General features: G+C 43.8%; 1 protein-coding gene across 1 annotated transcript in view; it reads right to left on the reverse strand.

Annotated features, from left to right (window-relative positions):
• CBL (Cbl proto-oncogene) overlaps positions 1-13,323 on the reverse strand; it is a 45,288-nt gene that overhangs the window by 5,449 nt on the left and 26,516 nt on the right. The window contains exons 4-15 of the mRNA XM_037409675.1: positions 12,972-13,128; positions 11,269-11,390; positions 10,181-10,318; positions 9,284-9,371; positions 8,611-8,742; positions 7,979-8,182; positions 6,332-6,463; positions 4,856-5,233; positions 3,844-3,938; positions 3,181-3,336; positions 2,571-2,674; positions 1,918-2,100 (exon numbers count right to left, since the gene is read on the reverse strand). Coding sequence (XP_037265572.1) covers positions 1,918-2,100; positions 2,571-2,674; positions 3,181-3,336; positions 3,844-3,938; positions 4,856-5,233; positions 6,332-6,463; positions 7,979-8,182; positions 8,611-8,742; positions 9,284-9,371; positions 10,181-10,318; positions 11,269-11,390; positions 12,972-13,128 — 1,889 coding nt within the window. The remainder of the gene's footprint in view (positions 1-1,917; positions 2,101-2,570; positions 2,675-3,180; positions 3,337-3,843; positions 3,939-4,855; positions 5,234-6,331; positions 6,464-7,978; positions 8,183-8,610; positions 8,743-9,283; positions 9,372-10,180; positions 10,319-11,268; positions 11,391-12,971; positions 13,129-13,323) is intronic.

Below are 13,323 nucleotides of genomic sequence, written 5' to 3' on the forward strand. Positions count from 1 at the left end.
ATTATGCACTACTCCTGGGAAGAAAAAAGAACAGCCCATAAACAAGACACCAAACGCTCCAAGGATTTAGCTAATGCCTCGGAGAAAAAACACATTGTTTAATGTGTTAAACCAACACCTGGTAATTTTTGAGTTCTGACCTCCTGTATCATTGCAGAAAGCATTTTTTCCTACTTTGCAAACCATAGGAGACCTTCCTGCATGAATATTTGACATCAAATATGACATCTATGATCACCTTAAAGAAAGTTTTATTTGTCTTCTGGAGAAACTCCTCAAGGCACTCAAGACAGTATTCTAGCAGCAGAAGTGGTGTACAACAGACAAATCCGTAAGACTAAGGATGTCCAAACAATCCCTTTTGAAGAGCGGGTGCTGCAGCACTGGTCAGAAAAGCAGCAGTCATTGCGGAGCCCTCCTGAAAAGCTTGTACCGAAAGCTCTATGATAGAGAAGGCTCTTCAGGAAACAAATGCACTGCAGCTTTCTCATCACCACAATGCAGTTCAACTCCCCAGTCATCAAAGTACAAGCTGCTTACGCATAAAAAGCTTTTTGTATGTTTGAGAAAATGGACTACCCACTCCTCTCCCCCAAACTGTCTTTTGAAAGGGCTGTTTCAGCTTGAGCTAGATCAAATTTCAGAGACCACAGGTCAATTTGAAAGGACAGCTCCTAGCACAGTTTTTTTGGTAAATGATTAAGAAACTGAACTGTAGAGCACAACGCATGAGAACATAAACCTACCAAAATGTATCCCATACTAGTCAGGCTTGCTTAACACCAGGCTTCAGCAGTAGCCAACACCCAGCGTTTCAGAAAACTGCACATGCTTCCCAAAGCGCTAATAATCAGCATTTCCAAAGCATTTTTCATTAGCAGATCTCCTAACACTATGAAGCAGGACAACAGCATTGTTATTTCAGGGCTGCAGAAACAAAGAAGTCAATGATTAAGCTCAGTATTTCACCTGGGAGGAGGACGTGAGCTCTCTCTGCCCCTCCTCACCCCCGTCAGCCACACTCGACAGACAGTGACAGACTCAAAATGTGAGGCAGGGAGGAGAGGCGAAAGCTAATTAACTTCTCTGCACTAATAAACTCTTCTCTGTGCTGAAGGAGGGCAAGCACAGGGAAGGGGAAGTGGTGAAGCACGTGAACACAAGACTCATGGGGGCAAGGACCTGCAGGGTCTGCCCCCCATCTACCTCCAGCAGGACCAAGAAACTCACTCCCCTCTTACTTGGCAAATGGCCGGGATGCTCCGAAAGCCCCCCAAGAGGAAGAGTTTCAGAGCTTCCTTTAGAGCTGCCGGGCAGTTGTAGGGAATAAGTCACGCGTTATTCAGAAAGGCTGTGGGAGAGACAAGGCTTTAGTTTTCTCCCTCAGAGAACGTGCCTTGCAGCCAGGACAAGATGTCCTCTACTCCCCCAGGGACAAAATGCTGACCTTGCTGAGCCACCCGTCCCTGCTGCAAGGAACTGACAGCACCGAACAATATACTTGTGCCATCTACCGGCAACAACCACAGCCCAGACTGAGCCAGACAAGCTGTGCAAGGCCAGCCATCCCATCTTCTACCTAGAGCAGTGATGAGCAGCAATGTTCCGGTCCTGTTCCATGCCCTGGTACAAAAGGTATGTCATGGCCTGCAGGAAACAGCAGCTTAAGGAACATCCTTTAAGCTGAGGAAAGCTTTTCCTAACTATGATTTAAGTATGATTTGCTAGCTCAGTGATTAAATCACCAAGGCTGGGCATTCCAAGTTGCAAATCAAACCTAAGGACCAGCGCAGTTCTGCCCTGTAAATCTGATTTTACAGCTTACATACAAAACCTTAAGTGAGTGACAGAAGTTCGAACACACATAGCAAGCCGGCAGTACCCACTACAGTATGACGACTACAAGTGTTCTCTAACCTGTTACAGGGTCATTTTCCAAAGACATTCGGCTGAAGGCAGATGTGGCATTGGAGATATCAGACAGTGTGCGACGAGCAATAGCAACTGGTAATGGTGGTTTGGGGATATCGTAGCCATCTTCTTCATTTTCTGACTCTTCAGGGCCGTTGCTGGCAGTGGCTGCTGCCAGATCCCCTTCATCTAGAATAAGAGGCACATTCTGAGCCCTGGGACTGAACAGACCCTCTGTCTCTCAAGGCAGATTCTGTTCCTCTGTAGTCCACAAACATTGACGGGACACAGAACTAAAGTTTTGCTGCCAAAACTCCACGTTCAATGGAAGCTCTTTCCAGAAGGTAGCATTAGATTAAAAATTACTTATGATAGATGTGAGCTGACAACTGCTACCCAGAAAAGAACAAAATCTTCAAACCAGCAATTTTTTTAACAACTGTTAAGTGTTTTTACAGTGCATTCCAACTAGGCTTCTCAACAACATCCGCACATGCAGTCTGCAGCACACAGACCCAGATGCTTCCACATACATCCTAGCTATTTTAACAGCAAAAGCAGGTAACATTTAATTTAGTCTAAAATGCTGTTCCAACTGGCACTGGGACCACTTCACTGCACCCCAGTTTCTCAGTTGTTTATTCAGCACACCCACTCACCAGAAGCGTTGACAGTCTCAAAAGCAGAGGATGCTGCTTGGGAGTGAATGTTGTACATCGCTTCATACGTACAGCCATCCGCCTGCTGGTCGCAGTCTAAAACTCTGAGGGAGAGAACATGTATTCCCCTTCAGACAAGTGACAGTGCTCAACCACCGCCACCTAGTCTGTGTGACTGACATTCTGCACAGATCCCGCTTCAAATTGAAATCACCACCGTTCGGTGAAAGAACATTTGTTCCAGAAAATGCTCTAGTCAAGTCTGTTGCAATACAGCATTATCAGCTTAAAAGAGTGTAACTGATACCACCAGAACACAACCTTTTCATAGAATTGTGCATTTCAGTTGCTGCTGCTCTCAGAAGGTTACCAGCAAAGGTGGTGGTGGTGGGGGGAGTGGTTATCTGACTCCTTTAACATGTATGAGGATTCTGCAAAGAGCCGTAGTCACATTTGATTTACAGATAGCTATTTTAGTCTAGATCCGGTGAGTATCACTGGAGGAATCCAGCAAACCAAGCAAGCAAAATTGTAACCCTAGTGAACAAATAGGCTTTCCCAGAGCTGTGAGGAGGAAGCACAGTACGTACAAACCGTGCGAGAATCTCACCGTAAACTCTGAGTCATTTCCAAAGGCAGTTTGATCTCTGGTTTTTGTACAGCAGGACCTGGAGGCACCACAGGCAGAGAGGATGGCGACATGTATTCAGTGTCTTCATCGCTTTCAGACTGTTCCCCAGGAGGCAGTTTTGGTACAGGCAGTGGTCTGGAGGCAGAGGAGACAAGATATAAACAACAGAAAAACATTTACGCTAAATCTAATTAATATCAAAGCAGCCTTTAAAATCTGCAGCAGAAGTAACAAGCGGTCATCTTATAGTGATTCTGTCTGAACAAATAACCTGGCTTTCAGGATTCTCAGCAGCCCAGCTGCCAGGTCACACTGGCACAAGGAAGCTGACAATATCATTCACACTATACATCACCTACTTCACATCAAGACCAACTCAGAAGTGAATTCTTAAAAGACCTAATGGCAACTGCAGCCTGTTTCCTACTGCCACAGCCAAGGGCAACTACCACCACCATCCACAGGTCTTTGGGATGCCGATTTCATCTACGTTCTCTAGATTGTGTATTTTGAATCTGTCAGAGATTGAAACTAAAGCTGACAGAGCTGTGTCAAATTCTGTCCTGGCACCAGCATGGAGCGCACCCTACGATTACCGTTCTGTAAGATATAAAAAAGCACTTTTGCTAGAAAACAACAGACCTGGCAGCTAAGGAGTAGATCGCATTGGCAGATGAGGAGGGTTTAATTTTGGGGTGTTCACACTCTGAGGTTGTTGTTGGACCAGTGTTCAAGCTCTGAAAGAAAAAATGCCAAACCAGGAGTCAGAAACACCACACATACCAGTGTGCAAAGTCATCGGCCAGTCATTCGACACATCCTCTGTGGGAATGAAGCACCTTCATTTATTCCAAAGCATTTACTGACACCTTAAAACCCCAGTTGTTCTGTGACAGTTCTCCCTCAGTAAAGGCCACAAGCAGTGGTTTTCTCCTGTAGCCAACTGCTTGTTTACACAAAAACTCCAGGAAATTCATATCTTTTGAGACTCCAATGGCTTTGGCAAATTTAGCTGAAATAGGCCAAAATGGGGGACAAGAGGGAAAGGATGCAGACAAACATACACGCAGAGACAGACCGACAACTGCGCAAGTGTCAGCTTCTTAGACAATCCTGCTAAAAATGTACTTGCTTTCAATTTTAGAAAGATGGAGGTTTTAAAAGGAAAAATGAAGGGAATAGAATCAAAGAAAGCAAAACTGCTTGCTTTGCCTGAGATTTTTTTTTTGGAGAAAAATATGTTGAACTACTAAGTTACATGTCATGACACTGGTAATAGTAACAGATCCATATTTAACTCAGATTTTACTGTGTTAAACTAACCATAGCTACTGTGTGTGGGTTTTTCAGGACTGAAAACTGAGAAGAGTAAATGACACTTTTTCAGCGTACTGGGCCCCAGCATAAAACATTCACGGTTTTTCAAAACTGAAAGGTGAACAATGATCATGAAATTGTGTCTCTCAATTGTGACTGCTCAAACTGGGATTTCAGCCTCGCTTCTAAGAGGCATGAAAGCACTTCCCTAAGAAGTCCTCCCATTATTCTCCCTTCACGCAAGATCATCCTATTAAGACGCAAACTATGAGAAGATGGCACCCTTGCAAGGCTTAATTCCTCACAAATTACCTTCACGGCCGATAGGCCTACTCACCACCGGGTTGTCCAGGCTGAGCGTGCTCCCGAGCCGATGGCTGTCAGCCCTGGAGTCCATCTGAGAGGGCAAGGAAAAGGGAAGCGAGTGCCTGTTCGACAGTTCTCTCCCAGCCCAAGGGTCAGCGGGGCTGAGAGCCACAGGTGGGGCTTTTGGAATTGGCCTGGACGGCCACAGGTCCGCCTGACGGTTGGAGGGCACAGGAGGGGGCTTGTCTCTCGAAGGACAATCTCCTGGCGTGCAGGGCAGGGGACGTCTCTGAGATCGACCTTCAGTCCCAATGGCATGTGGCCTGTCCGGAGGCGGTGGCGGCGGGAGGTCTCTGAGCGTGGGTGGGATCGGCAGAGGTTTATCCTTGTGAAGTGTACCAGGTGCAGCCTGGATGGCAGAAGAATGTACAATTATTGCTTAACGAAGGCAGCCTAGCCACAAAACATAAAAAGGAGGAAGGCGGGTGGCAGAAAGGTGAGTTTTGGGTTTTGTTTTATCTATTTATACAAGAAATTATCTCAAAGGATGTGGAGATAACTCTCCACATCTCCACAAATTAATTCTCCAGAGACACCTTCTCTACAGGCTTCAAGAGATAACACTAATTACATGCAGCTACAGCTAGGAACTAAACAGCCCGTATTATTTTTTTGAAGAAAAAAAAAAAGCTTACAGCAGCATTAGATTGGATTCCAAACAAAGGATACCCATCGTTTAAAAAAAATATTCAGCTGTGGGTTATTTATATGTTAACATTCGTCACTTAACAGTCAGCAACGGATATTCATAGAAATGCCTATTTTCTTCTGCCTGAACTTTCAAGCATCATTTCATTACTTCATCCAAACCAGCTGAAGAATCAGCTCTATCTCAAAAGCCAATGACCAAATGCCACCAAGATTATACTACTGCCTTCTGCTAGTCAATCAGAAAACCAGTTCTTCCCTCCCAGTCACACACATTTCATTCCTTCCTTAGTTTTCTATCTGAAAAAATGCTCGATGGAAAAAATTTGTCAAGAAAAGGTGGGACAGGGATATGACAACTTCCCACTAGGCTGCCAGCTAGAATGAAATGCAAGTCCATAAACGCTGTTCCAAAGGGCACAGGCAGCAGTGGCAGAGGCTGAAAACCAGTAAAGATACTGCTAATAACGACTTGGTAGTTCAACAGGACGACACTAGTCACCCTGAGTGAGCAAGAATTTCGGCTTAGGACTGGCTTCTTTCTAGCAATCGGATGGACAGATGTGAAGGCCATTTAAACAGCAAAGAGGGATCCCAGAAGGAAGCATTTGCTTTCAGGACAGACTGGGCTCTTGTGGGGAATGGAAGGGAAGTGGCCTAACAGGACTGCAGAAAGGAAGAAGAAAACGTATGTGTGAAAGTCTCTAAGGATGTCACAGCGAACACATCGCGTTCACCAGAATGTTCTTCCTGCCTGCCCCCCCCCAAAGCACAGACGAAAGGGTAAATTGTGTTTGACCTTTGAAGTGGTCCCAGGACTGGAAGCTCCAGGTGGATTGGACACTCGCTGCTGCAAAAGATCCAGTCGCGGTGGCACGGGAGGAAGGGTGGCCTGTGGAGCTACGGAGAATGGAGAAGGAGGACGCTCGACCTGAAAAAGAATGGGTCAATCAACAAATGACAAAATTCAGCAGAACTCCTTTTGTCTAGGCAGGCTTCTAAGCTCTGTGACTTTTACTGGCTTCAATCAATATCGCTTTTGGTAACAAATTCCTGTGTCAGTAACAACCATACACCAGTAAACGACGGCAATTTCACAGCACAACAGCATCTGACTTGAGACAATCCTTGAAGATCAGAGCTTAGCTGTGGCACACAACTGAAAATGCACACTTAGCAATGGCACAAGGAAAGACAAGCTGTTTCTGGAGTAACAGACCTGCCTCCCTGGGCCCTGAGCAGAGCAAGCTTCTTTTCTTTTCGACACAAGAGGGCATGATCTGCTGTAAAACCTCCTTGTCACTGCAGGCACTACTGTGCACACCGCCTTGGCTACAGTGTCATGGCTGTTGCAGCAGTAACCTCCATTTTTGTCCCTGGAAAGCTGTTTTTCCACCTAAGAAATCAGAACAGCGCCGGTTCTTTTCTTTTTCATAAAGTTTATTTTACAAGCAAGGCTAGCGCTTTGTAACTTTGAAAAGCTTAACACAGGCTTGAACTCATTAATGCCAACAAACACGGAGTACTAGCCCGCTGCAAGGCGTGACAGGATGTCACACGGAGGAAATTGCTTTGCTTCCCCGTGCTATATATACAAAAACTACCTCCAGGAACCCAGTTTACTGCTCAGTCCACTGTTTCACAGGATGGAAGCTAAAGAGAAATGTGGCCATAGGTAAAACCAGCACAGAGGATTCTTTCTGACCAGGAAAGGCAGCTTATTTTAGTGAATTCAGCTATCAAAATCAGCCAAATTAAAACTCACTTCCCCGTGCAGTAAAACCACGCTAAGTGCAGATGTGTAAGAGCAGCAACGAGCTTTTAGGAAAAAACATGCAGGGACCCATAAATAATGTCCATCTTGTACACATGTCTTGGAAGGCAGTAGCACTAATGGCAGAGTTATCACACCTTTATTACACAAATTTATCACACACTGTATAAAAAGATGACAGTCAAATTTACTTCCTCAGCAAAATAGCCTGCCCTCTACCCCGTTAGTCATCAGGACCTTGGGAAGATGGTATCTGGTTGGCTGTATTCATCACTGGGGAAAATGGATGAATTTTTGCTGATATGGGTGAACTACGGCTAATAAATGCAAAGCAGCATTGCTGAGCATACAGAGCAGTGTTATAAACCTGGATCTTACATTCCATAAGTCAAGCCAGCCTTTTCACCCTTCTAAGGATTCTTTCAAGACAACACAGCAAAGATCAAAGATTTCGAAGTATGATCACCACTGCTTAACAGAACAGACAGCGTGAACTGAACTGACAAAACTGAACCTAAATCCCTGTTTTTCATACTCGGTAAAATCTTTTCTGTTACAAGGTCTGACAACCCACACATGCACAGATCACTAAGACCACAGAAAACCTGACAGAGAACGTGCAGTCTTTGTACAAACCACCACACCTAGTAGTGCACACTCTGGTGACCTTACTTTAGCACCAGCGAGTTCTTTCATCATGAAGAGGGAATCATCAGCTCTGTCGTCATCATCATCGTCATAATTGGGTGAGGGAGTTCCTTCTGCCCCTTGCCTTGATAATCCTCCTCCTCCTCTGGGGTCAAATGGATCTACTACAATTGGCTCCGTGCCTTTGATTTCACAGCGGCAAAAAGGACAACCCTGGCCTTCTGATTCCTTCAGGGAAGAGAAGAGATCTGTTAAAACAGCCACTATGATGCAGAAATTAAACAAATAGTTAATAAACAGAGGTTTAAACCTGCTTTTTGGCAGGTACCTTTCAACTGAGAGGAAGCCAGAAAGGCAAACTGTGCTATGAATACGGAGTATTCTCTCTCTGAAGTAGAAAAACAGCTTTTTAGCAAGTCCTTGGACTTCTTGCCTGTTCCTAGATGAAGAGATCCAGCATCTAACCAGCTTCTCCCTGCCCTGGTGAAGCTGGCACTGATGCGTTGATATTACTGAACTACGAGCTTACGTCCTCAGTTACGCTATCTTATCTCCATACCTGACGGAAACTGAACAGTTTTGAGAAGAGAATATACCGCTTCTGTAAAAGCCCAACTAGCTTCACTCAGAGAGATTAACAAGAGGCAATGCCTCACCTGCCACGCAGTGAGACAGGACGTGCACATCAGATGGCCACATGGTTCAATCTTCACATCCTTGTCATTTTCGGCACATATTTTACACAGCTGAAAGGTGGAGCCCATCTCGCAGTACAATTCATATTGCTCCTTGGGGAAAGATAGACAGACATAGTTGATACTGCAAAATAACAAGCATGATTAGTCATAGCTACAGCAAACCCAGCAGATGATTTGCAGGGGAAAAAAAATTCCCCAACAGAAGAACACAGTGCAAAGGAGAACAGAAGTCTGCAAAGATTGCACTATAATTTTACATACTAGATACATATATCAAGCTCTGAAAAAAGTGGACTTCAGGTTATCCCAGATTTTCATTTAGGTGTCCCAGCCTAGGAAAGCAAGGCTCGAGACACGCTGAATGGCACAAAAGCGTGAATATTCGGCAGCACATTCTAAAAAACCCCAAACCTTAAAATCTGTCAACCCTGCATAAAGCTTTACCTAACCTTTGCAATCTCCTCTACCCATCCCTACCATCCAAAGATCTCTGCAACTCCTGTAAAATACATATATCAGCCTTAAAAACAAGTCTGGGGGATACAAAGTATGACAACTGTATAAACAGCTAAGGAGGCCAGAAATTAAGAAGAAAGCTAGTGAGTTTGATGGGATAGAATACTTTGCTTACCTGTGTAACTTTAATGTGGTCCTGAGGTGTGGGCTCGCATAAGCCAGTCAAGTCAGGATTCTGATTCCGGCCATCAGGAAATAAATAACTGTAAGCAGTTGGAGGAAAAAAAGATATGTCTCTCTGCATGTGCATATATACATACACACACACACACATGTAAGGTTTCTCTTGGACATCACGGAGGAAAGAAAGAATGAGGGTGAGAGGCAAGGGGTTGGAATTCAAGGTATTCTGAATTTAAAAGAAGTTTTGGAAGAATCTTACTATTGCACAGAAAACAAATGTGTAATTTTTAAAAATAAAAAGAAGCTTGTTTTTGCTCCTGGCAGCAATTTTTATTTCAAAGAGAGTATTATAGTCCCTGACTACTCTTCTTAAATCATCCTATAGTGAAACTGTAATATCCAAAGTAAGAAAATCGATGCCATAGTATCAGTTGCAGTGGCGCACATTAAGGACTCGACTGGAAAAGAATCTGTGACAAGGGAAACACTGACACACACTTATCATCTGCTACTGCAAGGGACAGTACAGCTCTCCAGTGCAAGAGACAGTCGTCTGAGTATTCTTGAGTGCCAAAACAGTTAAGCATGTGAATTATTCCACTGATACCAATGGGACTATTCACGACTGAACTGTTTTGCTGAATCAAGGTCTAAATAAAAAGAGCGAGCTGAGAGATGTCCAAAAGGGGCTCAGCGATGTCGACAGCGATTGCTTGATCTCTGTAACGTGCTGCCTCTCTTGTAAGTAGATAATGTGTGATGAACCCAGCGGGTGTATTTTATCATTCTACTGACTTTCAGATCTCACCAGAGGATTAAGATTTATAAAAAAAAAAAAACAGTGAAAAAGGGCAAAAGGGCAAAAAAATTGATTTTGATAGTTACTTACAAGCCTTCCCTGAAGCCATCAATCAGTGCTTGAAAAAGAGGTTTGTTGTGGGGGATTGTCTGAAGAATGTTCCCATCTGCAGTGACATAGCCAATGGCCCACTGACCAAGTCGTGTACAACTCAATCGGAAAATATAACTAAAAACACACAAAGGAAAAGAAACTTCAGTTTGGACCGGAAAAGACAGAAAAGATTAAATGTCAAGTAGGCAGCCTTTTGTCTGGCTATCTCAAGACAGCAAATAAAAACTAGTAGGAATAACTTAATGCTTTATACTAGCTTTCCTCAATTTACCCCCAGGCAGTTCAAAGGAGAATTTTTCAATTGATATGAAGTGAGAAAAGCATCTAAGCACTGGCCTCCAGGTGAAATTAAACCCAGAATCCAGAGCAAGAAAAGTGAGCGCCCTTAAAAAATAATTTGTTTCAAATTAACTTGAAAAAAAACCCAACAAACAACAAAACCAACAAACAGACGACACAAGGTTTCCGTTTTAAAAATGGCACAGAACTAACCACATAGTAACAACCTCCACAAACGAATGCTTGGCCCTTCCTGCATCAAGAATAATCCGTTAGCCGTGTTGCATTGGGCAAAGCTCTATCCAGGGCATTAGGCAGCCCCAAACTGCTGCCCACAGCCCCCCCAGAAGCGTGTGTTGCCCACCACAGTCTCTGAAGTGTGCCCAGCCTGCAGCATTACCTTGCAGCCTACTCTGCCTACCATGCCGCTTTCTGAAGCTGGCTTCAAATGTACACTGTGCTTCTGGGGGCTGCAACCGGCTCAGCCCTCCTGGTTTTATGCACGTACATCAGAAAGCTATGGGACCTACAGACAGATTCCCTTAATCATGGTCCTCAACAGCCCATCCTTCAGGTTCACTCTGGCAGTTCTGCTTGAGGGAGCTGTTGTGACAGCTGGGGGTGGGCAGGAGGTTAAGAGATGATAATCTCCAAATACAGGGCAAGCTAGTTTAAATTTCTGAGGAAGGAGGACAAAGACAAAATAAAGCCAATCTCCTCAGTCAGCGCAGTAATCAGTGATGTTAGCAAGAACGATCAAAAAGCCACTGCTGCCAAGCACTAACCTGCCAGGTTTGTGAATGAATTTCTGAAGCCGGGCTTTCACTTCATCATATGTTAGGAATGCCATATAACCAGGATGAGTCACCGCTAGGCTATTCCAGTTCCTGAGCAGAGAGGACCATGGCTATAGAAACAACAACGAAATATATTAACCACGCACTTCTGAAAGGTATCAACATATACAATATTCCTTAATCAAAGGAATCAGTCCTTCAGTTAAAGAAGCAGGGTTCTTATCCCACCATAAATCCAGCAGAGGAACTACAACCCATATTCTTATTCAGCAGCCTTGGCTTTTGAGTTTCTCTCTTGTCGTGATAAAAACATCACCTACACAGTCCTTAATCAAAACTCCTTTAATAAATGCGAAGGGAGAAGTCACTGAGGTCACAAAAAGCCAGCTCAAGAACAAGCAATCAATTAGTGCTGCTTCGGCAGAGAAAATGACTCATTCCTGAGACAGGGATAGACAGGAGTTTAATAAGATTATGCGCAGGACCAGAAACCATGACTAGTCTGTGATCCCTAACACCGACTTCCCATACAGCCTCAGGAAAGTGACCTTCCCTCTCTGTCTCAGTTTCACTGTTGTTTGTTGCTTGTACCTATTCTTTAACCACCTAACCTCACTGGGGTGTGGCAAAGATTACTGGCTAGCTTAAGATTTGAATAAATAAACCAGCATATACATGTTAAATATTCCTTAAAATGACACACAAAAAGTCACAACCATTTGAAAGCTCTCAATCCCGAGAAGGGCTTTGGGTGTCTGAATCTCATCCAATTTTTCCAAATTTCTCAACTTGTCTAAAAGAAGATACTAACTCTCCCTAAGAAATTTGCATCTCTTGGAAACTGCAGCAACTCTTAACTTGCTCTTTATATACTATAGTTGGAAAAAGTACTGAATGAGATCAGCTGCATTGCAACACCGGACATGGGAATTTTTCATCTAGACATATCTTAATTACAACCCACCCTATCACATGGGAAAAGGCAAGTCAGAGCCAAAGAAGTAAGTGTTTGTTCTTGTAAATACCCAATTGTACCATCAGAAGCTGTGGTTTTGAGTTTAGCACTATTAAAGACTGTGGGTTAGAATTTTACCTACTATTAATATCACTTCAGTAATACAGATATTTCTCATCCACAGAACGCAGACGTGTCCACAACACCCTGGCCGTGTCAGTTCAAAAGCTAGGAAGCCCAAATTTCCTTGCTCGTGCTCCATCCTGTACAACCCCCCCATGGAAATAAATATGACAAGAAAGAAAAGGACAAGGAACGGCAGAGTGATTAACTAAGCCTCACATTTCCTGGCTTACAGAAGCTGTGTCAGAACTTCAGTCAAAATCCAAAACACAGCACTGTACTAGCTACTAGGAAGAAAATTAACTGTGTCCCAGCCACAACTAGGACAAAAGGGAAAAACTGATTCTCATGGGAGTATAGTGAATGTGCCCTGCAGTTGTGGTATATATTTAGACATTTTTTCTTCTACAACCAGAAGTGTCACACATTTTTACTGCAATATAGGGTCCTAAGTATTACTAGGGCTGTTTAGGAGCTGAAGGGCAAGATGACCAAACCCGTTGCAGCATAAATAATGCCATTTTAGTGTGTAAAATACCGTCCGTCTTGGGAAAAGAGTCTAACCTGAGGCACTGAGACACATTTCAAGTGATTCATGTTCCTCAATTCTTACCTGAAAAAGCCGTGTGAAGATATCAAATTCAAATACTGAAATGTAGTCATTGCATGTCAAGTCAATCGTTGACTTCAGGGCCATGGCTTCCAGCCCTGAGCTGATCGGATGCACTTCATGCAAAGCCTGACGGAAGCTCTTCCAAGGAACGATAGTCCTGGGGAAAACCAAGCTACCTGTAAATGTGCTGTGTCTGAAGGCCACCACCACGTACATACCTTATACATTTCTTTGGTGAGTATGCACCTCATAAGAACGGAAGAGAGGGAAATCAAAATTAACCACAGGAGATTTATTCAAATTATGGAAGCACAGATTTCTCAGTACTGCAGGAAATTAGCAGCTAAATGAA

The sequence above is a fragment of the Falco rusticolus genome, chromosome 16, assembly GCF_015220075.1.
Source record: "Falco rusticolus isolate bFalRus1 chromosome 16, bFalRus1.pri, whole genome shotgun sequence".
Classification (NCBI taxonomy): Eukaryota; Metazoa; Chordata; class Aves; order Falconiformes; family Falconidae; genus Falco; species Falco rusticolus.